Genomic DNA, 26,741 nt, shown 5'->3' with positions numbered 1-26,741 from the left:
TCTTGAACTGAGGGGCCCAGAACTGGACACAATATTCCAGATGGGGTCTCACCAGGGCGGAGTAGAGGGGAAGGAGGACCTCTCTCGATCTACTGACCACCCCCCTTGTAATACACCCAAGGATGCCATTGGCCTTCCTGGCCACAAGGGCACAGTGCTGGCTCATGGTCATCCTGTTGTCCACCAGGACCCCCAGGTCCCTTTCCCCTACACTGCTCTCTAATAGGTCATGCCCCAACCTATACTGGAACTTGGGATTGTTCCTGCCCAGATGCAGGACTCTACACTTTCCCTTGTTAAATTCCATCAGGTTATCCCCCGCCCAACTCTCCAGCCTGTCCAGGTCCCGCTGGATGGCGGCACAGCCTTCTGGCGTGTCAGCCACTCCTCCCAGCTTAGTGTCATCAGCAAACTTGCCAATAGTACACTCAATTCCCTCGTCTAAATCATTAATGAATATATTGAATAATATTGGCCCCAGTACTGACCCCTGAGGCACTCCACTAGATACTGGCCTCCAACTGGACTCCGCACCATTGACCACCACTCTCTGGCTTCTCTCTTTAAGCCAGTTTGCAACCCACCTCACTACTCTATTGTCGAGACCACACCTCCTCAATTTAGCTGTGAGGATGCTGTGAGGGACTGTGTCAAAGGCTTTACTGAAGTCAAGGTAGACCACATCCACCGCTCTGCCATCATCCATCCACCTTGTTACATTCTCATAAAAGGCTATGAGGTTGGTCAAGCATGACTTACGCTTGGTAAAGCCATGCTGACTGCCCCTAATGACCCTCTTATCCCTGATGTGCCTTGAGATGGCACCAAGGATAAGCTGTTCCATTACTTTCCCAGGGACAGAGGTGAGGCTGACCGGTCTATAATTACCCGGGTCCTCCTTCTTGCCCTTTTTAAAGACTGGAGTGACATTTGCTTTCCTCCAATCCTCGGGCACCTCTCCTGTTTCCCAAGACTTGGCAAAAATGATGGATAGCGGTCTAGCAATGACTTCAGCCAGCTCCCTCAGCACCCGCGGATGCATTCCATCTGGACCCATGGATTTATGGACGTCCAGACTACTTAATTGTTCCCTAACCCAGTCCTCATCAACTAAAGCAAACTCCTCCATTAATCTGGCTTCATCCGGGGTCTCAGGGGTACAGGGTTCCCCAGGACAGCCTCCAGCGGAGTAGACAGAGACAAAGGCGGCATTCAGCAATTCTGCCTTCTCTGTGTCTTCTGCCACCAGGTCACCCACCTCATTCATCAGTGGGCCTACATTGCCTCTGGTATTAGTTTTATCTGCTATGTATTTGAAAAAGTTCTTCTTGCTGTCCTTGACCCCTCTCGCCAGCTGTAATTCTAAGGAGGCCTTGGCTACCCTAGCTGCCTTCTTGCATCCTCTAACAGCAGCCTTATATTCCTCCCAAGTGGCCAGTCCCTGCTTCCATGACCTGTAAACTCGCCTCTTCTGCTTGAGCTTACCCAACAGATCCCTATTCAACCACGCAGGCCTTCTGGCTCCCTTCCTTGACTTCCTGCGTGTGGGGATGCTCTGATCCTGAGCATGGAAGAAGCAATCTCTGAATGCAATCCAGCTCTCTTGGGCCCCTTTTCCTTCAAGCAGTCCTGCCCATGGGATTTCCCCCAGCAATTGCTTGAAAAGGCCGAAATTAGCCCTGCCAAAGTCCAGGGTTGCAATTCTACTTGCTATTCTGTTCCTGCCACACGAGATGCTGAACTCCACCATCTCGTGGTCACTGCAACCCAGGCAGCCCTCGACCTTTACTGCTTCGACCAGACCCTCTTTGTTAGTGAGGATGAGATCCAGCAGTGTACCTCTCCCGGTGGGCTCCTCCACCATCTGCATGAGGAAGTTATCATCAATGCACTGGAGGAACCTCCTGGACTGTGGCTGACTGGCTGAATGGTCCTTCCAGCAAACATCAGGGAAGTTAAAATCACCCACAACAACCAGGGCCTGTGACTGTGAGGCCACTCTCAGCTGCGCATAGAAGGCCTCATCAACTTCCTCAGTCTGATCTGGTGGCCTGTAATAGACACCTACAACAGTATCACCCCTGCCAGCCTGTCCCTTGATCCTGACCCATACACTCTCAACTCGTTCCTCATCCGCTCCTGGGCAGAATTTAGTACATTGCAGTTGCTCTCTCACATAGAGAACAACTCCACCACCACGCCTGGCTGGCCTGTCTTTCCTGAAAAGGGCGTAGCCATCCATGACCACATTCCAGTCATGTGAACTGTCCCACCGTGTTTCTGTAATTGCCAACAGATCATAATCTCCCGACCGAACATAGGATTCTAACTCCTCCTGCTTATTCCCCATGCTGCGCGCATTGGTGTACAGGCATTTCAGGGAGGGAGCAGAGCACACCAATTTCTCCCTAGGGGCACAGGAGGCCACAAGGTCCTCATCTGTTTTAGAATGCTGCCCCACTGGGGCAAGCCCAAGTACAACCCCATCCCCCTTCGAACCTAGTTTAAAGCTCTCCAAATGAGCCCAGCTAATTCCTGCCCCAGCATCCTTTTGCCTCTGCGAGATAAGCCTTTCCCGCGTAACACTGTCCGGACTGGAGTCTTATAAAACCACCCACCTGATGACATAATTTCAAGAGCAACACCAGCGATTTGCAGAATTCAGCTTCTTTGGGGAACTGAGAAATTGCTGAGCTGACACCAAGTCCTGCTGGGTCCCTGTCACCCGCAGAGTGCCCGCAGCCTCACCACGGTAGCGGGCATTGTGACAAAGGTTCTATGTCAGCTGGGTGTGGCAGCCGAGCGCCCCCTAGGGGAGGGGGAGCCTGTCAGCCCCGGGCCTGTCACTGCCTGCTGTCTCCCCTGTCAGCAGCGAGGCCTCTGAAAAGTTTCCAAAACATCCCCAGACTTGGGTCCAGTGTGGCCAAAAGTCTCCAAGAGACAAGTCGGAAAGAAGGATATGGAACAAAGGGAGAAAGCGAAGGGAGCAAGCCAAAGGGAGGGAAGAGGAAAATCTAGTGCCGGGCTGCAGGACTGAAATGGAGGAATGGAAAGACAAAAGCCAGGAAGCAGGAGAGCTTGAGAAAAGGACAGAGGAAAGAAGAGACATGCAGCCAGACGAGGGCTTAGTGAGAGAGGCTGGGGCAGAGAACAGGATGAGAAGGAAATAAGGCAAGGCAAGGCTAGGCCAAAGGACATTTCCTTGCTTTATATTTTCTACCACATTCATCTGGAGACGAGGAGGAACGGCATCAGACCTGATGGATTAGGCCCAATCAAAAACCCCGGCTACTTGAGACACTTAGACTAAGCCTAAAATGCAAAGATCTCTCCATAAGGATGTTTTTTACACTCTACTTCCACAATCTGCTAGCAGTACAAAAGAATAAGCGGCAGATCTACTTAGGCTGAGTCACGGTGCTTTGCTCCTAAGACCATGCATACCATGGGAATATTTCAGCATTTCTGCTCTGGTTTTCAGTGTATTACACCAAAACACCCACCTGATGACATCATTTCAAGAGCAACAGCAGCAATTTGCAGAATTCAGCTTCTTTGGGGAACTGAGAAATTGCTGAGCTGACACCAAGTCCTGCTGTGTCCCTGTCACGCACACAGAGTGCCCACATTCTCACCACGGTAGCGGGCATTGTGACAAAGGTTCTATGTCAGCTGTTGCTCTTGCGACCGGTAAGAGAGCTACAACGAAGCATGCCGAACGGAGAAAATAGCAGCATCTCATCTGTTCACACCTTGTTTCTGCCATGTGGTTGAACGCCAATACGTTCGTGCTTCTGTGAGATGAAAGACGTCCTTCTTCATATGTGGTTGCTCACACCGGTCCACTTGTTAGTGCATCCATTCAGTGCTGGGTTGCGGGGCATTCAGAAGTGGCTCTGTGGAGACGTCTGCATAGAGGCAGCTGTCAGAACACGCACACTCGATTGTTCACCAAAACATATGCAGACGCGTCCTTACCCTGTAGATTTGGATGGACCTAGTTCCCTGTGTTCGCAAGAGACAAGGGAATCGCATCTGTACGCACAGAAGCAATAGCGGACCGTTTCCCTCGGAGTGAACACGAAAGAGCCGTCTATACACTCGCAGACATGGGAACGTGCCTCACTGCAGTCACAGAGGCAGCAGCTTTTGAACAGAGGCTCTGGTGATTCTGGCACACTCCTGAAAGTCGCGCACACTGCTGTTCACTTACTAAACGACCTCTTTGGAAACACGTCTCCGGTCCATGTACCGCTCAGATTTCTTCTCGTGTAACTGTGAACTGTGTCAGCGCGGGGATTCCGTCTCTGTTGAGCAGATGTCAATCCTGCCTCGCTTTTGCTTTGTTGCCTCTACCAAGATGATTTCCCGTTTCTCTCTTCACTGGAGCAGGCAGACACAGCCAATGCACAGCAAGTGTCAAGAGACACTCCATCCGCTGAGTTCAACGCTTGTGCAGATGCACGTGTGCGACGAAGTCAACACACGTGCTTGTGGAGAGAAAGAAAGGGACTCCCAGGCGTGTGGAGCGACGGGGAGAAAGAGCGGGCGCTAAGGAACACAGAGTTTCAGGCAGACTGTCTCCACACAAACAGGCACCTGTCTGCAGGTATCCTAGATCTTGATTCTTGAACTTGAGGAAACACGCGTCTGAGCAAAACTCCCAAACGCTTCCAGGAAAGACACAGGCTCTCCCACAAGCACACAAGTGTTTGCCCTCAGCTATAGATCAGCGACAAGCTTGTGAAGAGATGCCCTGCTATTCTTTCGCCTTATGGCATCATGTGTTTCGTTTCTCTTGGAGATCGATTGCTAAGCGTCTTTCCTCGGGCGACTGTGAAGCATTTGCACCGGAGGAGAAGTAGCATGGAGCAGCATGCAGTACTCTCTACGTCACGGCCCCTTATAAGACAGCGGCACTGGCGCACACACGCACAGAGGAGACGGCGGCACTGGCGCACACACACACAGAGGAGACGGCGGCACTGGCGCGCACACACACAGAGGAGACGGTGGCACTGGCGCACACACACACAGAGGAGACGGCGGCACTGGCGTACACACACACAGAGGAGACGGCGGCACTGGCGCACACACACACAGAGGAGACGGCAGCACTGGCGCACACACACACAGAGGAGACGGTGGCGCTACTTAAAAACTTCAAGATGCTGGGAAGAAGTGCCAGTCCCTTAGACTGGAGGGGTAGAGAGCACAGCTGCCGATGCAGCCCAGAACTACACCATAAAACACAACTGCGCAGAAACATCCAAAATGCAAAAACCATCCACGCTTTCAGTTGCTGATACAAGAAAACCAGGACCCGATTGGCGCTACGCCAACTGGCACCGGCGTTCCGGATCCCGGCATGGCGCCTGGGATGCTTGTCGGGTCCCTCAAGCGCGACGAGACCCCGGGACCGTCTGACAGGCACAATGCAAGCCTCCCGACCTGCAATACAACGCTGACACTAGGCTGGAGCTGCCCTGCCCGGGACACGCTGGCATCGCACTGTGAAGTTCCCTGGACCCTTCGCCTGCCCAAAAGGGACTGTTCCTGGATCACCCTTGCCCCAAAGAGAACCCCGCTCCCTGCAGTTCCCAACCCCTTCCCAGCCCCCCAGCCTCCACTTATCTTTCAGAGGGCCAAGAGACTGAATCCATCTTCAACAGAGGAAAACACCACATGTGCTGATAGAGATCGTCCTGCATCACCAAGTTCCTCCTTGTCCTGGTTTTGTTAAAAAACAAGTTTCTCTTTTAGTGAATTTTTGCTTGTCAGCTAAAGCCTTCATATTAGCTGCATTTTCCTGGAGAACCCAACACATGTTTTGGTTAAACCTAGCAATGGAATGCAAACTTATTGATAAGCACAGATGGACATCTCGCGAGAGGGGCAACGAGAAACTGATGATCGAGAGACTGACCAATGGTGTATAACATTCCATTCACGTGAATACTTCATATAAAAGTGGGAGATCACGAGGATCTCGGCCCCTTTTTTCCCTTTTTGCCCTTTTTCCCTTTTTCCTCATGGCTGACATTAGGAGAGGACCTTGCTGGTCGTCCCTGCGAACTGAGGCCTAGTGAGAGACTGAATCCAGCTCCGGTTGGCTACAGAGTCTAATCCAGGACTTTGGGTGCTGGCTCTGCAGTTGCTGAGACTTACAAGATTGGTTTTGTATATTTTGTATTATTTTCTCTATTCTTATTAGTAGCATTAGTAAAACATCTTTAACTTTTCCAACTCTCTTCTCTCTGTCCTTCTTTCCCTCCCGATCACCTGTCCTGAGTAGGAAGGGGGGAGAGGGAGGGGAAAAAGGGGGAAGTGGGGGGGAGAGGAGGTTAACAATACATCTGCCAGGGTTTGATTGTCACCCCGCAATCCTAACCCTCGACAGATAATTGGCACCCAACGTGGGGCAAGAGAAAGGGGTAAATTTGGAGATTTTTGGCTTTTCTACTGCTCTGACGTACCTTTCAATTTTCTTGGCACAGTGACAACTCATAGAGTTGTGATACTCACGCGTCTGTTTGCTTTGGATATTATTTAGTGGTATTAAGGCAAAGTGAATTACATCGATTTAAAGATGTTATGGCAAAAGTTGCATCAGTTATTTTCTACATTGTGCTCGCTGATCCCATATCTGTGTTGGTGTTTCTTTCTGAATCGAAGTATTCATTATATAACAACAAGAAACTGGACAGCGTTCATGATGATACTGTGTGGTATGGCACTGGTTTATTTCATTATACTGCAGCCGCTAACGAATTTCTACTCGCTTCTGCTTTACCTTGAAAAACCTCCAGGAGAGATTAAAGAGCAGAATGGCTCTATATTTGCTAATTGGTCAAGCGAATCTTTAGAAAGGCTGACTAACAATACTTTTGTGTTTTCGCTAGGACAGTTTGCAAATGTTTTAGAGAACTTTGAATATCCTTGGAGCTTTGTAGAACTGTGATGGTGTTATCTGGTTTGCTGAATGTGTGTCAGTTTGTGTTACTGTTAAGAGAAATGAGGTTCAATAGGAGGTTTGCGTCTCTTTTTAGTCCTGAGATTTGCAGTGCGTCTTCGGAAGCTTTCGCAAAAAGCACTCCTAGCCGCTCAAGAAAAGGCAAAACAGCCAAAGCTGCTGCTGCAGCCACTGCCCCCCCAACCGCGGCTTCACAGGCTGAAGCTACAGCTCCTCCGCAGAGCTCCTCTGCCAAGGTCGCTGCAGATAACGTTACTTCTCCAGCCTCAAAGGCTAACAAGGCAGAGCCCCCGCCTTCACACACTGGGCACTGTTGCTGCTGTAACCACAGCAATCACTGTGACAGTCATTCAGACTCTGAAAATGAATCAAATGATGGTGAACCCATATCAGCATCAGTTGCTGGTTGTAAGAAAGTCACTAGAAAGACTACCCGTGCAGCAGGTGATGGCACAGGGCCAACATCAACCCAAGAGGCATCATCAGGACAGGGTGGAGATGAAGTGACCACCACTCGGTCCTTTTCTCCAGGTGAGCTGAGAGATCTGCGAAAAGACTTCAGTCGTCATGAAGGCGAGAATATTTTAACCTGGCTGCTGCGATGCTGGGACAATGGGGCAGAAACAATTGAATTAGAAGGTGATGAAGCCAGGCAACTGGGATCTCTGTCAAAAGATTCCACCATTGATAGGGCAATTTCAAGAGAGTCTAATGCCGCTACTCTCTGGACCCGACTCCTGGCAGCTATGAAAGTCAGATTTCCCTACAAGGAAGATTGTATATCCAAGTTAGGGAAATGGAATACTATGGAGAGAGGTATCCAATTCCTGAGAGAATTAGCTGTGCGAGAGATCATCTATCTAGGACCAAACAGCCAAGAGGGGACAGACCCAGATAGAATCAATTGTACAAAATCTATGTGGTGCAGATTTGTACAAAGTGCACCACCTGCATATGCTAAGTCATTGGCAGGAATGGTCTGCTCAGCTAGAGGTATACAAGAAATTAATGAAGTGATTGAGCAGCTCCGGTACTTTGAGGACAGCCTTGCTGGTTCTCTACGGGCTTGTGTCTCCACTGTGGAGAAACTGTGTGAAAAATCTGATGACCGGTTTGAAAAGCTGTTGCAAGAAATCAAAGAGCTCAGAGAAGACTCGTACCGTTCACGACCTGCACAAACCTATGTTTCAGCTGTTAGGAGAAGGCGTTTCCAATCTCGAGAGAGAGGGCAGAGGCAGCCCACAAGAAGAGGTTCACTGTGGTTCTTCCTACATGAGCAGGGAGAAAACATGAATAAGTGGCATGGAAGGCCTACCTCAGAACTTCAAGAACGAGTACGTGAGATAAAAGGAAAAACTCCTAGGAAGGTGGTTGCTCCAGTTTACAAAAGGAGCAGAAGAGATTCTGATGCTCTTGAAGGAACCTCTAATTCACACCCAGAGACTGTGCAAAACAGGAATTAGAGGTGCCCTGCCTCCAACCAGGTGGAGGAAAGGGATAACAGAGTTTATTGGACTGTACAAATACAATGGCCTGGTACAACACAACCCCAGGAGTACAAAGCTTTAGTGGACACTGGTGCTCAGTGCACAATAATTCCTTCTAATTATAAAGGAACGCAATCCATCAATATTGTTGGAGTGACTGGGGGATCCCAGGAACTGACTGTTGCAGAGGCTGAAATGAGCCTAACTGGAAAAGACTGGCAAAAGCATCCCATTGTGACTGGTCCAGATGCTCCGTGCATCCTTGGTATAGACCACCTCAGGAGAGGGTATTTTAAGGACCCAAAAGGGTATAGGTGGGCATTTGGTATAGCAGCTGTGGACACTGAGAAAATTGAACAGCTGTCTGATTTGCCTGGTCTTTCAGATGACCCTTCTGTTGTAGGACTGCTGATGGTTGATGATCAGCAGGTGCCAATTGCTACCACGACGGTGCATCGCCAGCAATATCACACCAATCGAGACTCTTGGATTCCTATCCAGAAGCTGATTCGTCAATTGGAAAGCCAGGGTGTGATCAGTAAGACTCGCTCACGTTTTAACAGCCCAATCTGGCCAGTGCGTAAGTCTAATGACGAGTGGAGACTAACTGTAGGCTATCGTGGCCTGAATGAAGTTACACCACCACTGAGTGCTGCTGTGCCTGACATGCTAGAACTGCAATTTGAACTGGAGTCAAAGGCAGTGAAGTGCGATGCTACAACTGACATTGCTCATGCATTTTTCTCTATTCCTGTAGCAGCAGAGTGCAGGCCACAGTTTGCTTTCACCTGGAGGGGCATCCAGTATACATGGAATCACTTGCCCCAGGGGTGGAAACACAGCCCTACCATCTGCCATGGACTGATCCAGACCACGCTGGAGCAAGGTGAAGCTCCAGAACACTTGCAATATATTGGTGACATCATCGTATGGGGCGACACAGCGAAAGAAGTCTTCGAGAAAGGTGAGAGAATAATTCATATTCTTTTGGATGCTGGTTTTGCCATAAAACGGAGCAAGGTCAAGGGACCTTCACGAGAGATCCAGTTTTTAGGAATAAAATGGCAAGATGGCCGTCGTCAGATCCCGATGGATGTGATCAACAAAATTGCAGCAATGTCTCCACCTACTAATAAAAAGGAGACACAGACTTTCTTAGGCGTTGTAGGTTTTTGGAGAATGCACATTCCTGACTACAGCCACATTGTGAGCCCTCTCTATCGAGTGACTCGTAAAAGGAACCAATTTGAGTGGGGCCCTGAACAACGACAAGCCTTTGAACAAATTAAGCGTGAGATAATTCATGCGGAGGCCCTTGGACCAGTCCGAACTGGACTAGGTGTTAAAAATGTGCTCTACAACGCAGCCGATAATAATGGACTTACCTGGAGCCTCTGGCAGAAAGCACCAGGAGAAACCCGAGGTCGACCCTTAGGTTTTTGGAGTCGAGGATACAAAGGATCTGAGACCAACTATACTCCAACTGAAAAGGAGATACTAGCAGCATATGAAGGAGTTCGAGCTGCTTCAGAAGTGATCGGCACTGAAGCACAGCTCCTCCTGCACCTCGACTGCTGGTGCTGAGCAACTGGCAGCGCAGAGGTAAACCCATTTGGGCTGCCACACTGTGGCAAGACATTGCTGCGCGGCTAGAGAGCCTGCCTGTGAAAGTTCGTCATGTAGATGCTCATGTGCCTAAAAGTCGAGCCACCGAGGAACATCTAAACAACCAACAAGCGGATCAAGCTGCTAAGATTAAAGCAGCTGAGGTGGACTTGGACTGGCAACATAAAGGTGAACTTTTCCTAGCTCGGTGGGCCCATGACGCTTCAGGGCATCAAGGTAGAGATGCAACATACAAACGGGCTCGTGATCGAGGGGTGGATTTAACTATGGACACTATTTCACAGGTTATTCATGAATGTGAAACTTGCGCCGAAATCAAACAAGCAAAACGGTTAAAGCCTGTATGGTATGGGGGGCGATGGTTAAAGTGTAAGTATGGAGAAGCTTGGCAGATTGATTATATCACACTTCCACAGACACGTCAAGGTAAGCGTTATGTACTTACAATGGTGGAAGCAACCACTGGATGGTTGGAAACATCTGCCGTACCTCATGCTACAGCCCGAAATACCATCTTGGGCCTTGAGAAGCAAGTCCTTTGGCGGCACGGTACGCCAGAAAGAATTGAATCAGACTATGGTACTCATTTCAAAACCAGTATTATAGACAATTGGGCCAAAGAACATGGTATTGAGTGGGTGTATCATATTCCATATCATGCACCAGCCTCTGGGAAAATTGAAAGGTGCAATGGTTTGTTAAAAACTACACTAAAGGCACTGGGTGGTGGAACCTTTAAAAACTGGGATTCACATTTAGCAAAAGCCACTTGGTTGGGCAACACCAGGGGATCAACCAATCGAGCCGGGCCTGCCCAATCAGAAATTCTATGGACTGTGGAAGGAGATAAAGTCCCTGTAGTACACATGAAAAATATGTTAGGGAAGGCAGTCTGGGTTCCTCCTGCCTCAGGCAAAGGCAAACCTATTCGCGGGATTGTTTTTGCCCAGGGACCTGGCAGCACCTGGTGGGTGATGCTTAAGGATGGAGAAGTTCGGTGTGTACCTCAAGGGGATTTGATTTTAGGTGAAAATATGCAATGCTGAACTGTACGATGTGAATTGCCGCACTAACAATGTTTAATAAGTGTCTTTCAGATCAAGACAATGGTGATGAAACCAGCGCTGGCTTCTTCGAGTGGCGCCCGACACCTTCTTGGAAGTTGGTGTCCTTAACCCACCAACAGGGGTCATGAGATGCACTTGGACCATTTTTCCTGCCCTGGGAGACTGTGGTGACAAAATGAACTTAATGAACTTTTCAAAGGATGGTCCACTGATTAATTACTCCTGTGTATATATGTACATATGTATATATATATATATATATATATATAGTAGTGATTAATTAGATTGTATTGATAGATTGTATTGATAAGGTTTAAGTATTCAGTGAATGTCATATTATAAGGGGTGGAATGTCCTGGTTTTGTTAAAAACAAGTTTCTCTTTTAGTGAATTTGCCTGTCAGCTAAAGCCTTCATGTCAGCTGCATTTTCCTGGAGAACCGGACACATGTTTTGGTTAAACCTAGCAAGGGAATGCAAACTTATTGATAAGCACGGATGGACATCTCGCGAGAGGGGCAATGAGAAAACTGATGACCGAGAGACTGACCAATGGTGAATAACATTCCATTCACGTGAATACTTCATATAAAAGTGGGAGATCACGAGGATCTCGCCCCTTTTCCTTTTTTTTCCTCATGGCCGACATTAGGAGAGGACCTTGCTGGTCGTCCCTGCGAACTGAGGCCAGTGAGAGACTGAATCCAGCTCCGGTTGGCTACAGAGTCTAATCCAGGACTTTGGGTGCTGGCTCTGCAGTTGCTGAGACTTACAAGATTGGTTTTGTATATTTTGTATTATTTTCTCTATTCTTATTAGTAGCATTAGTAAAACATCTTTAACTTTTCCAACTCTCTTCTCTCTGTCCTTCTTTCCCTCTTGATCGCCTGCCCGGAGTGGGAAGGGGGGAGAGGGAGGGGCAAAAGGGGGAAGTGGGGGGGAGAGGAGGTTAACAATGCATCTGCCAGGGTTTGATTGTCACCCCACAATCTTAACCCTCGACAGTATGTGACTAACTTGTATAATAAGGTATGGTCTGAATCAGCTGTTTGAAGCCAGCTTTGGGTGCGAACCCCTGGTTTCCCAGCGCTGAAATAAAGCACCGCATATAACTACGTCAGTGGTTATGTGTCCTGATTGCTAACATCAGGTTCCGTGTCTCGCATGGAAAAAGCAACATTTCTGCTTTGCTGTAACGTGGGGGAGCCCCTCGCTGCCCCCCTAATTGGCTCGTCGGAGTCAGCAGCGTGGAAGGGAGTTAAAGCCTTGGAGGAAATGTCCTGCTTGCACTGAGAGCCCGCGGCCACCAGCCAAAATACCCTGGGTCTGTCCCCGCGGGGCAGCCACCCCCTGGCTCAGCACCTCCTTGTCCTCTTAGTCCCTGCAGCAGGACGAGCAGCTCAAGTGCCTCCAGGCCAGCATCATGCAGCTCCAAAAGGACTATGAGAAGTTCAGCTCGGCCCTTGCAAACCTCCAGCAGGATGGCCAGCAGGAGCAGAAGGACATCAAGGTGGGTGGCTGTAACCCGCAGGCAGAGCTGAGGCTGGGACCCCAAGGGGTCTGTCCCCCTGCCACCCTGCTCGCAGCCCTGCACAGCTTCCCGATGCCTTTCCTGGAGGTTTCTGATGGGGGGGGGAGGGGAGGCTGGGGGTGCTCGGCTGGCCGGGGGGCAGCTCCGACCCTGCCGTGGCGTCACGGGCTGCTGTCTGCCTTGGGAGGCTCTGTCCCAGGCCCTGGAGAGGCTCAAGAAGCAGAAAGCAGACAAGGAGCAGCTGCTGGTGCTGGGAATCGATGAGGTAGGGGCTCGAGGGGCCCTGGTGCCAGCCAAGGGTGTCCCGGGCAGGGTGACAAACGCCCCTTGTCCCTTGGGTGCCGGCTGGCAGAACCAGCCAGGGGGAGGGAGGATTTCCAGCCCGGCTGTGGGTCCCTTGCCAGGTCCCTCTGTGACCCCGAGTGCCTTTGGCTGGTGGGAGCAACCCCACGGGGGTGATGGGGTGAACAGGGCCACGTAGCCACTTCTCCCTCTCGCGTTGTCCCTGCATCCTGTCCCCACCGCTCTCACGCCTTTCCCCGCTGCTAGAAAGCAGACAAAGCCGCCCTGGCTGACAAAGTCAGTCGCAGCCAGTTTGAGGCGTGCGAGGAGCGGCTGAACAAGGCGATGGAGGAGGTGACGAGCCGGGTGACGGGCCAGGAGGAGGGCTGGCACCGGTTCCAGAAAGAGCTGCAGAGACAGATGGACTGCAAGGTGAGGGCTCGTCCCCTCCACGCAGAACTGGCACCTTGGGGGCCTGGCAGCCTGAGGCAGCATCCTTGCGAGGGTGCCCCCTCCGGGCTGTCCCCCTGGGGACCGCCATGTCCCATCCTGGGGTAGATGGCTGAGGGTGTCACCCGTCCACAGCTGGACTGCCGGGAGCTGGGGGCATTCCGGGAGCAGCAGGAGGAGCGGTGGAAGAGCCTCAGCGGGCAGCTCCAGAAGGCGCTGCAGCCAGAGCGTGACGATGCCGCTGGGATTAGGAAGTGAGTGCGATGGGGACAGCGGTGCCTTTGGCAGTGCCGGCCCTGTTCCTGCTGGCTGTCCCAGCTCGTGCCGCTGTGGTACCCTGGCGTGGGAGCCGTGTGGGCAGCGCCCCTGGGGATGCTGAGCAAGTGGCTGTGCCTTGTGCTCCTGCCAGCTGCAGCTTCCCAGTGATGGAAGGGGCACAATGAGGGGGCACGTGTGGGAGGAGCCCTCCCGAACCAATCTTGGGGGGTGGGTGCAGAGGCTTTTTGTGGCAGGGGACGGTGTGCAGGTGGGGCTGTGCCCCCCAGGAGCTCCCCAGCCCTTTTCTCCCCTCTCCAGGCAGCTGCTGCCTGGTTTCCATTGCCTGTCCTGCGACCGGCCCCTCCACACGCTGGCGCCTGGACCGTGAGTAACTGCCCCCGACCCCTCCCTGGCGTCGAGTGACACATGGGGTGCCACCTGCCGGGCACTGAGCACCCCGTGTCCTGTCCCACAGGGAGCGGACGGGCGAGTGCAGGTACCCCACTGTTCCGCGGAGCTGCGGGGGCCCACACACCCTCACGCCCTCGCGCTTCCAGCCCCAATTGCCCAGCACCCCACGGCCGTCCCCATCCGGCGCCCGCAGCCCCAACAAGGTAGGGATGACGGAGGTGGGGAGGGGAATGCTGAGCCTGCGGGGGGATCCATCCGTGCCTCAGTTTCTTCAGGGAGAGCTGGCTGGGGGAGGGTTGCTGGGGGATGCGGAACGGGGCCCCGTGTTTGGGTCACATGCTCTCCCCTTCCCAGAAGGACGCGATGCAGCTTTCGGGCCAGGACGGCACTGATGGGAACCGGCAGGACGAGCAGCTCTCCATGATGGGGGGCTCTCAGCTGCCCACAACACCAAGGGCCACCCCAGACACCACGACCTCGAGGAGCCGGCCAGGTATGGCCCTGTCAGGGCACCGGGGGGCAGAGGACACCCTGCTGTCTGTGGGGACGGGTCTGTGCCCGCAGCTGGGCAGGGCGGGACGGGGGTCTGGGGTCTGGGCTGGGATGTGGGGGCAGCACGGGCTGGTGGGGCAGCCGCTCCTCGTGGTGTAGCTGGAGGGAGCTGAGGGGACATGGGGGGTGGTGCTGGCAGTGTGGGACAACAGCCTGCGTTCTTCAGGGTGGGGAAAGGACCCTGTTTGTGGGTGTCTGTGGCTGACCCTGCCCCTCGCCCCCAGGCACCCCCTCCTCGCTGCTCTCGGCCATGCTGCTGCACCAACCAGTCCCGTCTCCCAGGCGCTTCACCCTGGCACCGAGTCTGCTGCCGCCCATCCAGCCCCCCCGCAGTGAATCACTCCCTGACAACCGGGCAGGACAGGGGTCCCGGCCCCGGTCCCACCACCCCGGGCGCTGAGCAGGCAGCGGCTGCAATAAATGGCGATGGGCAACCAAGCGCCGGTGCGGTCTGAGTGGGGGTCCCTGGGGCAGGATGGCAGAAAGCCCCGCTGTGTTTGCTTTTCAGGAGAAAAATAAGCGCTAAAAAGGCACTTTGGGGGTGCCCAGGTGGATCCGGTGGTACCCAGGGCTCCCCCAGAGGGAGCACTGGCAGCAAACCGGTGGGCACCAGGGCAGAGCCAGCAGAGGCCCACCCTGCACCCCGGGTGGGGCTGAGGTGTCCATGGGCTTCAGAAACACACCCTGGGACTAACTGGGGGGACGGGGTGAGGGGGTAACCAGGGGGCTGTGCAAGAAGCCGGGCTGACTGTCGGCAGCCGAAGCAGGGGAGCGCTTTGCTCTGGGTCGGGGGAGCCAGAACTGAGGGGACGCAGCAGCTCCGCGCCCCGCCCCGGGGGGCCCACAGCCCCATGTCGCAGCACTTTGCAGCTGCAGGAAAGCGCCCGGCACTTCCAGTTGATGGGCGCTCTGGTCACGCCCACAGCCCTCGGCTGACAGACGGGGCCCTCGTTTAGTGAAACGCCTGGGAGCAGAGAAGCTTCTGGAGCACTGACCGTATACGGGCCCAGCTCGGATTCCCTTGGGCTTGACAAGGAGGCTGTGGGACCTTCCGGCGGTTTCGGTGCAGGGCTGTGGGCGGAGCGTTGTCCTCAGACTGCGGACCCTGCGGGAGGTCCCTGGGCAGAGCCCCCCCCGCCCCGCCGGCGGTGGTTGTGTCTGCTGGGGACCCTGCGGAGCCGCCAGCTTTCGTGAGTGGGGATGTGCCTTTGGAATTGTCATTCAAAGGGTAGATGAGCACAGCTCGGCTTCAGCCAGGACGCCTCTGTGCCTTTAGTTTTTGTTTTTCCCTCACCTTCCCTTTCCTGCGGAGCGGCCCAGCCCGGGACGGGGGGGTGTGGGTGTGTGTGCTGAGGGAACACCTCGTACCCAGCAGCCTGCTCCGTGCCGCTGCTCCTTGTCTCTGCATTTATATACGATACACAAATGTAAAGCAAACGGGGGGGATGCGTGGGAGCAGGAGCGGCTGGGGGCTCCTGGGCCGGGCCTGACGCCTGCAGCGCCTCATGCTTTCCCACTTCCATCGCGCCGCCATCTTCAGCGCGGGCAGTGAAGCCGCCGCACTGAGGCCGTGCCCCGTGCCGCCGGGGAGGAGGGGAGCTGGTCGCTCTGGGAGCCGCTCTTGGGAAGCGGGCGGCGCACCCCGCCGAGGAGGGGGAGTTAACGTCCTGCGAGTCCTCCTCCTCGGGTACCGGCGCCGTTCGGGCGGTGGCTGATGAGGTGTCTGTGGCGGGGCGGGGAGAGTGCGGCCTCTGTGCCCTCACTAGAGATGGCGGCGGGGCGGTCTCTCGCGCGGACAGGACGGCGGCCGCGGGGAGCGGCGCTGCAGCCCCTGGCGGAGCTCGCGTGGCTGGGTGAGGGGACGGGACCCCCCCTGCAGCCTCGCAGCCTGCCAGGGAACCGCCTTCCCGTTTTCCAAACCTCCCGTTCCCCCTCAGCTCAACCCTCCCTTTCCCAGCCAGAGGGAACCCGTTCTCTGCCCGGCCACCCCCATCGTGGGGTCACTTGTCCCCTGGTTCCTGAGGTTCCGCCGGGTGGGCGTGGGGCGGGTTTGGGTCGGGCTGAGCCAAGGCCCGGCTCCCGGGGGGATGCTCTGCAGGGAACACCCCCCGCCCCAGGAGCGCTGCTGCTCCGGTTTATTTTCATATTTCCCGCCCCTAGCACTGTGCCCCAGCAGTGAACCAGCAGACTGCAGGTACCAAAGGGATCTCCTCCTCCTCCCCACCCCTTAAGGGGCGGTAATCACTGCAGGAGTAAGAAAAGGATACTGCAGGAGTAAGAAAAGGATGCTGCAGGAGCTGGGGTTGCCTTTTACATCTGTTGTTTCTCGCTTCAGAGCTGCGCCGGGGCTGCAGGACTCTCTGGCCGTGATGGTGAGCGGAAACATCTTTACAACCTGTAAAGTCATAAAACTTCCCAACTCACAAGGTTATAAAGCAGGTATGTTCATTTCGACGTCGGGCGGAAGGGGGATCGTTCCACCGTTCATGCGCAACTTGTAACAATATGAGGTGTGTTTAAATACAGTAAGGTGTTACGTATTCATAATGACCCCAGGAACGCCTCTACATATTCATAACCTTTCCCGCTTCTTCTTAAAATGAGTCGCAGGTGATCATTTCCATAGTCTGCTCCTTGACCCCTCCCTGTTGCACCTGCGCAGTGCCATCTGGTGGTCTTGAGGAGGGGTCTTTGGATGAAGGCTCCTTCAGCCTCGTCACAGTGACCTCTTTACCTTTGGCTCATTATGTTGAGTGGACTGGAACCCAAGCTGCCAAGTCGATTGAAATCAGACTGGTTCCCCCCTTTTGCTGTAAATCTTCGTTATCTCGTCTTCTCAAGTTTACATCTAGGTGCTGTAAAACCTCTTACCTTGGCATTCAACGAGGTTCTGTTTTTTCTTAACATAATGGGTTAGTTAGTTAGTTAGTTCCCTCTGTCAGTTCCCCCCTTTTCGGGAAGGTTAGTAAATTTTTGTACTAACGTGAATGATTCCCTATTTAACCTTTTCTCGGACCACAAGTAAGAAGGCTGCTTCGACAGGAGAAGACTTATCTTTCTCCCTCAAAGAACAAACAAATTCTCATGTTGAACAAAACATTCGTGTTGCTCTTCTGGGGCAGCTGATGACCGGGTGGCTGGTGCCCCGGCAGCAATGGCATCTGTTGGGCTGCAGCGGGAGCTCGCGCTCTTTGGCGTGGTGACCCCGCTCACTGCAGTTCCTAGCACTTTCCTTTTGGGTTTCTTCTTCCCAGTGCGATCGCCAGGTCCAGTTTGGTGTTATCTTTTAAAATCATTTATAATCATTCTGCAAGTTTTCTACGATTCATTTGTTATCAACTAATTCTCTCTCTGCTTGCTGAAGTTTACTCCATTGTGCTTGTAAATCTGTGTAAGGTGATTTAATGACCTCTTGCTCAGTTTGCTTGTTGTTTGTGGCAGCTATCAATGCTGCTTCCAAAACAGCAGAGATCTCAAATCTGCTTTCTTTTGCCAAGTCCCTTATTTGCTCAGTTACAATATCTGGAGCCGACCAATGTCCAGAAGCCCTCCTAAGACCCTCAGGAGTCCGGCAAGCCTTATAATCTTTCAGTAAACTCAACATCAGGGAGCAGTCCAGGCCTGGCTTGACCCGGGATGCCATGACCCACTGCCGGAGAACGCGGCACAGACCGATCAGTCCTCCTTTAGAGCCTCTGGCTCCTATCCCGCCCGAACCGCTTCTCACAGAATATCCCACTTCTGACACCCAATAAACTGTCCCATCCCAGCAGGTGGGATGAGGGATGAGTTAACTCTTGGTTTCTCCTTAGCTCTTTGAGTTTTTCTAGTTTCTTTCTTATATCTCCCCAGGACTTTGTTACAAACTGGGGGGTCCACTCCAGGAGCCTGTTTATCCTTTGCTTTTTCCTTGGGTGAACTTCTCTTCATCCCAGAATTGTAGCATGATCCTCCCCAAGAGACTGTTGGGGGGTCCAAAATTCTCACGTGACCCCCTCACCAAGGGACTGTCAGGGGGTACCTCTGGCAGGTCACTCCCCTTCGACCTCTTGTGAGGATCAAACCCACAAAACCTGGCTCATCACGTGGGGCTCAAACCCACGACACAGAGTTCTTCACTCACTTTGTCCCTTCAGTGGCCAAGGCCCTCGCGGGGTGTTGGAAGCGCACTTAGAAGGACTCCACGCTCCCTTCGCAACCAGGTTGCGTCTCAGCCAACACCAGTCACACAGTCAAACTGCCCGACCCGGCGGTACTTACAGTCCACTTTTCCTGTCGGGACCGTCGTGCACTCTGGATTATGGGTAAACTGCAGTATTCAGGGGGAGTGAGCTTCTTTCTTTTGCTTTTGCTTTAATTTTGAATAACGTTGGTAGCTCTCCGCACACCCGAGTGCAAGGGCCACTGTTAATGTGGGGCGCCTCTCTTGAACCTGAGGTAACACAGAGCCATCCACGGTTGTCACGTCGGGGTCACCAATTGAAATAAATAGCTTACACTTTTTCTATGGATAAACAACGTTTAATCCAATTCCTTAGTTGTATTCCTTAAATACGTGTTCATTAGAGCATAAGCAAAACAGCGCTGGGTGCGCAGGGGATTCGCTCTGCCCAACACATACATCTTTTAACAATGGGAAGTGTGCTTAAATATAGTAAGGTGTTACATATTCATAATGACCCCAGAAACCCCTCTACATATTCATAACCTTTCCCTGCTTCTTATTAAAATGAGTCTCAGATAACCATTTCCATAGTCTCCTCGTTGACCCTCCCCAGTTACACCTGCGCAGTGCCATGAAGATTGGAGAGCCGCGGGTCAAAGATGAGTCCTCATGGAGGGATGATTAATGCTCGTTTTATTACAATTCTGATTCTATTCTATAGGGTTAATCCAAGGTTCACGTGGTATATGACACAAGGTAATTAGTTACAACGTAATGTTCACCCGTTACAGCAATAGCACGTCTTTGTTCTACAAAATAGCACGTCTTTGTTCTACAAGACAGCATACCTTTGTTCTACATCCTCTTTTCGTGTTTTACTTCTTAATAAGTTTCTTTCTATTGATTACCCAAGGACAAATCCTTGCTGTCCGACACGTACGCTGGGTTGTGCAAGTGGGACTGGAAAAGTACCAAGTGCCCTGTTTCTTCAAGCATATTCTCTACAGTGTCACTTGGTGATTTTGAGGAGGGGTCTTTGGATGAAGGCTCCTTCAGCTTCGTCACAGTGAACTTCTTACCCGTGGCTCATTATGATGAATTGGCTGGAACTTAAGCTGCCAAGTCGACCGAAACCAGACTGGCGCCCCCTTTTGCTGTAAATCTCGGCTGTCTTGTCTCCTGAAGGTTACAGCTGGGGCTGTAAAACTTCTTATCTAGGCATTCGATGAGGTTCTGTTTTTTTTTTTTTTAACACAATTGGTTACATACAGCTCTAAACTGTAAAATTCATTATGTGGCTTAAAGTGTTAGTTTGTTAGTAGGCCCTTATAATGGGGTTGGGTAACCCTTAAAATGTTAGTTCCCTCTATCAATATAACTTCATAAACAAGTTTCATACCTTGTTACATAGAACTTAACCAGCTTTTCCTTTTTCCAGGTTCAGAGCCTGTGCCTCATTTGGTTATATCTGTAAACACTGAACATCTCCTCAGCAGGAATCACAACCGCATTTCTCACAGATCCAACTTTCTGCTATGCCCAAATTCACCACTTTATCCTACCTGGCCTCTCTCAGCTCCCAGTCGTACTCTAAATGCTCGTGAGGAGTGTTTGCAATACGAAGTGATGCAATTAACTCTTTGAGATACTTCCCACTGCTTTACTGAGAGGATGTAATTCACTAGGGGGGCCTTAAGAACAATCCTGCCAACGCTTTGCTAAGCTGGAGCAGAATGGAGACGCTGCTGCTGTGATACATTATCAGGTCTTGTCGGTCTCCCAACTCTCCTGAAATACGAAGCATGACACTAATGGGATGGTATAGTCTTGTTAATCAATCCAGCTGTCAGTCAAGTTCTGCCCCTTCCATGCCCCCCTTCCTTGGTGCCTTCCAAATAATGAGCGTGCTAGCTGTGATAAAGAAAGGTTTCTAACTGCAGGAAAGAAATAAACTCGTTTTCAGCCAGAGCTGTACAGCCACAGCAGACAAGGACACACAGGGCTCCACAGCTCTGCTTGTGTGGAAAAGCATCCCACTGCTGCTTCGCAGACAGACTTGGCTGAGCTGACACCAAGTCCTGCTGTGTCCCTGTCACCCGCAGAGTGCCCGCATCCTCACCACGGGAGCGGGCATTGTGACAAAGGTTCTATGTCAGCTGGGTGTGGCAGCCGAGCGCCCCCTAGAGGAGGGGGAGCCTGTCAGCCCCGGGCCTGTCACTGCCTGCTGTCCCCCCTGTCAGCAGCGAGGCCTCTGAAAAGTTTCCAAAACTTCCCCAGACTTGGGTCCAGCGTGGCCAAAAGTCTCCAAGAGACAAGTCGGAAAGAAGGATATGGAACAAAGGGAGAAAGCGAAGGGAGCAAGCCAAAGGGAGGGAAGAGGAAAATCTAGTGCCGGGCTGCAGGACTGAAATGGAGGAATGGAAAGACAAAAGCCAGGAAGCAGGAGAGTTGGAGAAAAGGAGAGAGGAAAGAAGAGACATGCAGCCAGATGAGGGCTTAGTGCGAGAGGCTGGGACAGAGAACAGGATGAGAAGGAAATAAGGCAAGGCAAGGCTAGGCCAAAGGACGTTTCCTTGCTTTATATTTTCTACCACATTCATCTGGAGACGAGGAGGAAAGCCATCAGACCTGATGGATTAGGCCCAAGCAAAAACCCCGGCTACTTGAGACACTTAGACTAAGCCTAAAATGCAAAGATCTCTCCATAAGGATGGTTTTTATACTCTACTTCCACAATCTGCTGGCAGTACAAAAGAATAAGTGGCAGATCTCCTTAGGCTGAGTCATGGTGCTTTGCTCCTAAGACCATGCATACCATGGGAACATTTCAGCATTTCTGCTCTGGTTTTCAGTGTATTACACCAAAACACCCACCTGATGACATCATTTCAAGAGCAACAGCAGCAATTTGCAGAATTCAGCTTCTTTGGGTGTAGTGGCAGAGCCCCGCCCCGCCCCAGGGGGATGGGTTTGTCACCAGCCTGGCTGAGAGGTGAAGCCAGAGTCAAAAGAAACTAAAGGAGCACCATTAGAAGGTTATAACGAGTGAGCAATCGCCGGACACATGTGTGCAGAGCGCGTGGACAGCACATGCAGCCTATCATGTTATTGTATAGCACGAGTTACAACCAATCACGTTGTTTTAAGGCGCGTGGACAGGGCAGCTTTGCTATAAAGCTAGCCCGGACCGACAATAAAGCGAACTCTGTGAACATCATATTGGTGTGTCAGGTTCCGTGGCTCGCATGGATAAAGCAACACTTTGGTGACCCCGACGTGATACTTCGTATCGAAGCAAGATCGCCGGAAGTGAAGACGCGAGGACGCCACCTGGGGGCGACACCAGCCCAGCGCTCAATCATAGCGGAAAGTAGGCCTACGAAGAAGCAGGTGGCATGGGAAACACGGCATCCGTGGAAGAAAAAATAATAGTGAGAAGTATTCTGCAGCTGGCTGCAAGAACAGGAAGAATTTTGGAAAAAGACGCGGTGGAGCCTCTTTTACTATTCGCCCAGCGTAAGGGCTGTGTTCGTTCGACGGACGAATTTTTTTCTCCCGGTACATGGGAGGACATAGGGACCGAACTATGGGAAGCGGCTACAAGGGGGAACCGCGAGGCTTGCGATCTCGCCGGACCCTGGCGGGAGGTCAGGCAGCTAATGCAGGAAGTCTCAGAGGAGCCGGAGCTGTGTGCCGTCCCCTCGGAGCCGCCCGCTGCGAGCTGCCCACCCTCCGAGAACTCCAAGGAATCAACACCGCTGGTATGTCCCGTATCAGATCTGGAGTTCTGGGGCGGAGAGCAAATTATACCCTCTGCGCCCGTTGAGCCATTGCCTGGCTCCGACGACGAATGGCAGCAACCGGCAAGTTTCAACAAGCCAGGACAAGTTAATCCAGCCGACATGCCTTTGCCGGAGGACCCGATGGAACACCAGGACGGAGCATCGCAGAATCGCCCTGACTTCCAGGAGGAGAGCCACGTGCAGAGCCTGAAGGACTTACTGAGACGGCAGGAGAGCCAGATGCAAGAAGTTCTAGAAGCTATGAAACGACTAGATGGCGGTAACAGTAAAACTTCGCGGTTAATAGCATATAAAAAGGCGTCAGATGCAATTAAGGACAGGCTGGAGGCAATTGGCAGGGAATGTGAAAAACGGGGAAAACAGGAAAGGAGGGGGCGAAATTAGACCTCACTCCGGAGGAGCTCCGTATCAAAAGGGAGCGAATACAAAAATGGGCTAGACAATGTGTTGAAGATGGGATGTGGTCTGTAAGAGAAGCAGATGAATATTTGAGAGCACGATATGGAAAAGGGCTGGAGACTGGGTTAGCAGATCGGTTTGCAAATATGCGTCGACTTACTGATCCACAGGGAAACACAAGGGAATTGTATAGCAGTGATAATAATGATAATTTGGGTGCTGCCCCTGTGCATCAGGGTAGAGATATTCCTCGAGATCATTCTTATAATGCAGGGCAACGTTGGCAAGGGGTAATCAGAGATGCAACTATTGAAGGGATCATGTTACCTGGTAGTATTACAGCAATGCCAGTGCACATAGGTAATAGAGGACAAAGGCAGTGGTCGCCTTTTGATTGGAAAACGGTTAAGCAATTGCAAAGTGCAGTTATGCAACATGGTATGGATAATAAGCATGTGATGCAGCTAATCAATTCATTTTTCAAGGGGCAAGTACTAACTTAAAGAGATATTAGGGCATTGATGGAGTTATTGCTTCCTCCAACGGGGTATTTGCTGTTCTTGGACAAGTGGCAGGGGAAAGTGGAACTGGCAGTATTAGAAAATGTTCGTTTACCAGCTGATGATCCGTTGCGGTTAGCTAGCATGGACCAGTTACTGGGTCGTGGGCAATATGCGGATGGTGCTACTCAGGCAGCACTCCATCCAAGGATTTTGCAGCAAACGCAAGGGCTTGCCTTGGTGGCAGTGAAAGAATTGCCAAATAGTGGTAACCCTGTGCCACCCTATTCTACAATAGAGTGGGATCCTGGGGAACCATATATGACATTTGTGGATCATTTAAAAGAAGTGATAGATGCCTCTCCTAACGTGACTCCAGAGGTAAAAGCTACTGTGGGGAAAGATTTGGCTATGATGAATGCAAACACCCAATGCCAACAGATATTAGCCGGTTTGGGAAAAACTGCTTCTTTAGCAGAGATGGTGGAAGCTTGCACACAGGTACCAATTATGCAGCAGGAGGTAGAAAAAGCAAAAATACATGCTCAAGCCCACGCTGCGGCCTTGGCTGCAGCACGTAAGCCTGCAATGAAAGGTGGAAGCCCTTCTTGTGGCCTAGCATGTTTTACTTGCAAACAGACAGGACATATTAAAAGAAACTGCCCTCAATATGCTTAGCAGCATTGCAAAAATGGCATAACTCTCCAGTTAATCTGGTAACAGATTCTCTTTATGTTGTGGGAATTGTACAAAGAATACATAGAGCGCTTTTGCAGCGAGTTTCCAATTCCTTGTTGTTTGAAGCATTGTTAGATTTGTGGAACGTATTAGATTATAGGACAGCACCAGTATTTATCATGCATATAAAAAGCCATACTAACGTACCAGGTGGTCTAGTAGAGGGAAACAGCATCATAGACAAACTTGTGGCAGTAGCAGATATATCCCCTTTTGAACAAGTCAGACAAGCTCACAAATTCTTTCATCAATCCTCAGCAGCACTCCGAAAGCAGTTTACAATTACAAAGGAACAAGCTCGAGCCATTATTGCAGCTTGTCCTGATTGTGCCCGCATAGTACCTCTCCAACAAAAGGGAGTAAATCCTCGGGGCTTGCAGCCAGGTCAGTTATGGCAAACTGATATTACTGAATTTGCACCATTTGGCAGACAAAAGTACATTCATGTCTCCATAGATACCTGTTCAGGACTGCTGTGGGCTACAGCCTTGACCTCAGCAAATACAAAGGCAGTAAAACATCATTTACTACAAGCTTTTGCTGTCATGGGTGTCCCTACACAAATCAAAACAGATAATGGTCCTGCATACCACTCTGACAGACTTGCAGCCTTCCTCACCCAGTGGAAGGTACAACACCTGTTTGGAATCCCTTATAATTCTACTGGCCAAGCAATTATTGAGCGTGCACACCGTGCATTAAAAAATCTTTTGTCTGTTTTGAAAAAACAAGGGGGAATTGGTGTGAGTCCAGAAGAGGTATTGATGAAGGCATTGTATGTGCTGAACTGGCTTAATCCTAAAAGTGAAACTGAAATGGAACCGGTTGTTATGCACCATATCAAAAATGTCAAAGATTTTTCCGAAAATGTGCCTAAGGTTAGTGTGTTTAATCCGACAACACAACAGTGGGAAGGTCCTATGTCACTAATAACCTGGGGAAGGGGATATGCTTGTGTTTCTACAGGTAACCACAAAAATTCATGGATCCCAGCAAAGTGGGTGATACCTTGGCTAGCTAACAGAGAAGAAACCGATTGCAGTGATGACAACCCTTAACCTCAGACATGTTATCGCTTTAAGCAACGAATGTAGCCAATGTTGAGAATACCACTTTGTAAAACAGAGCAGCAATTAATTTTTTCTTATTGGACATGTTCACAGTTATGAAGACTTCGATTGCATGTGTTGTTTGAACTTAAAAAGATAGAAGATTTGCAGAACAAGAAAATAACAGAAGATACTGGGTTTTTTGGGGTGAATGCCTTGTTTGGTTAAAAGGAATATTGAAAACAGGTTTGTTCTTGTTAATTGTAATTGTATTAGCCTTAATGTTCTTACCCTGTATTTCACACTGTATTTAAAGCAAGATATGGCGTATTGATAATATTAAATAAAAGAGGGGGAGATGTAGTGGCAGAGCCCCCCCCCCGCCCCAGGGGGATGGGGTTGTCGCCAGCCTGGCTGAGAGGTGAAGCCAGAGACAAAAGAAACTAAAGGAGCACCATTAGAAGGTAATAATGAGTGAGCAATCGCTGGACACATGCGTGCAGAGCGCGTGGACAGCACATGCAGCCTATCGTGTTATTGTATAACACGAGTTACAACCAATCACGTTGTTGAAAGGCGCGTGGACAGGGCAGCTTTGCTATAAAGCTAGCCCGGTCCGACAATAAAGCGAACTCTGTGAATATCATATTGGTGTGTCAGGTTCCGTGGCTCGCATGGATAAAGCAACAATGGAACAAAGGGAGAAAGCAAAGGGAGCAAGCCAAAGGGAGGGAAGAGAAAAATCTAGTGCCGGCCTGCAGGACTGAAATGGAGGAATGGAAAGACAAAAGCCAGGAAGCAGGAGAGTTTGAGAAAAGGAGAGAGGAAAGAAGAGACATGCAGCCAGACGAGGGCTTAGTGAGAGAGGCTGGGACAGAGAACAGGATGAGAAGGAAATAAGGCAAGGCAAGGCTAGGCCAAAGGACGTTTCCTTGCTTTATATTTTCTACCACATTCATCTGGAGACGAGCAGTAAAGCCATCAGACCTGATGGATTAAGACCAAGCAAAAACCCCGGCTACTTGAGACACTTAGACTAAGCCTAAAATGCGAAGATCTCTCCATAAGGATGGTTTTTATACTCTACTTCCACAATCTGTTGGCAGTACAAAAGAATAAGCGGCAGATCTACTTAGGCTGAGTCACGGTGCTTTGCTCCCAAGACCATGAATACCATGGGAATATTTCAGCATTTCTGCCCTGGTTTTCAGTGTATTACACCAAAACACCCACCTGATGACATCATTTCAAGAACAACAGCAGCAATTTGCAGAATTCAGCTTCTTTGGGGAACTGAGAACTTGCTGAGCTGACACCAAGTCCTGCTGTGTCCCTGTCACCCGCAGAGTGCCCGCATCCTCACCACGGTAGCGGGCATTGTGACAAAGGTTCTATGTCAGCTGGGTGTGGCAGCCGAGCGCCCCCTAGAGGAGGGGGAGCCTGTCAGCCCC

At 51.2% G+C, this 26,741-nt stretch overlaps 1 protein-coding gene and 1 long non-coding RNA gene across 2 annotated transcripts; both read left to right on the top strand.

The window, feature by feature from the left end:
- The first annotated feature begins 12,777 nt into the window (after nt 1-12,777).
- On the top strand, nt 12,778-13,452 carry LOC139828676 (glutamine-rich protein 2-like). The gene is made up of 3 exons (XM_071812821.1): nt 12,778-12,948; nt 13,233-13,392; nt 13,448-13,452. Exons 1-3 carry the CDS (start codon nt 12,778-12,780, stop codon nt 13,450-13,452), a joined length of 336 nt encoding a protein of 111 aa, XP_071668922.1.
- Nucleotides 13,453-13,585: 133 nt separating this feature from the next.
- On the top strand, nt 13,586-14,211 carry LOC136104963 (uncharacterized). Its single transcript, XR_010651827.2, has 3 exons — nt 13,586-13,669; nt 13,992-14,057; nt 14,149-14,211. It is a non-coding gene; the product is annotated as an uncharacterized lncRNA (long non-coding RNA).
- The last annotated feature ends 12,530 nt before the right edge of the window (nt 14,212-26,741 follow it).

The sequence above is a fragment of the Patagioenas fasciata genome, chromosome 9 (assembly GCF_037038585.1).
Source record: "Patagioenas fasciata isolate bPatFas1 chromosome 9, bPatFas1.hap1, whole genome shotgun sequence".
Taxonomy (NCBI): Eukaryota; Metazoa; Chordata; class Aves; order Columbiformes; family Columbidae; genus Patagioenas; species Patagioenas fasciata.
The sequence above is the reverse complement of the archived record's forward strand: the minus strand, read 5'-3'. Positions and strand labels throughout refer to the sequence as shown.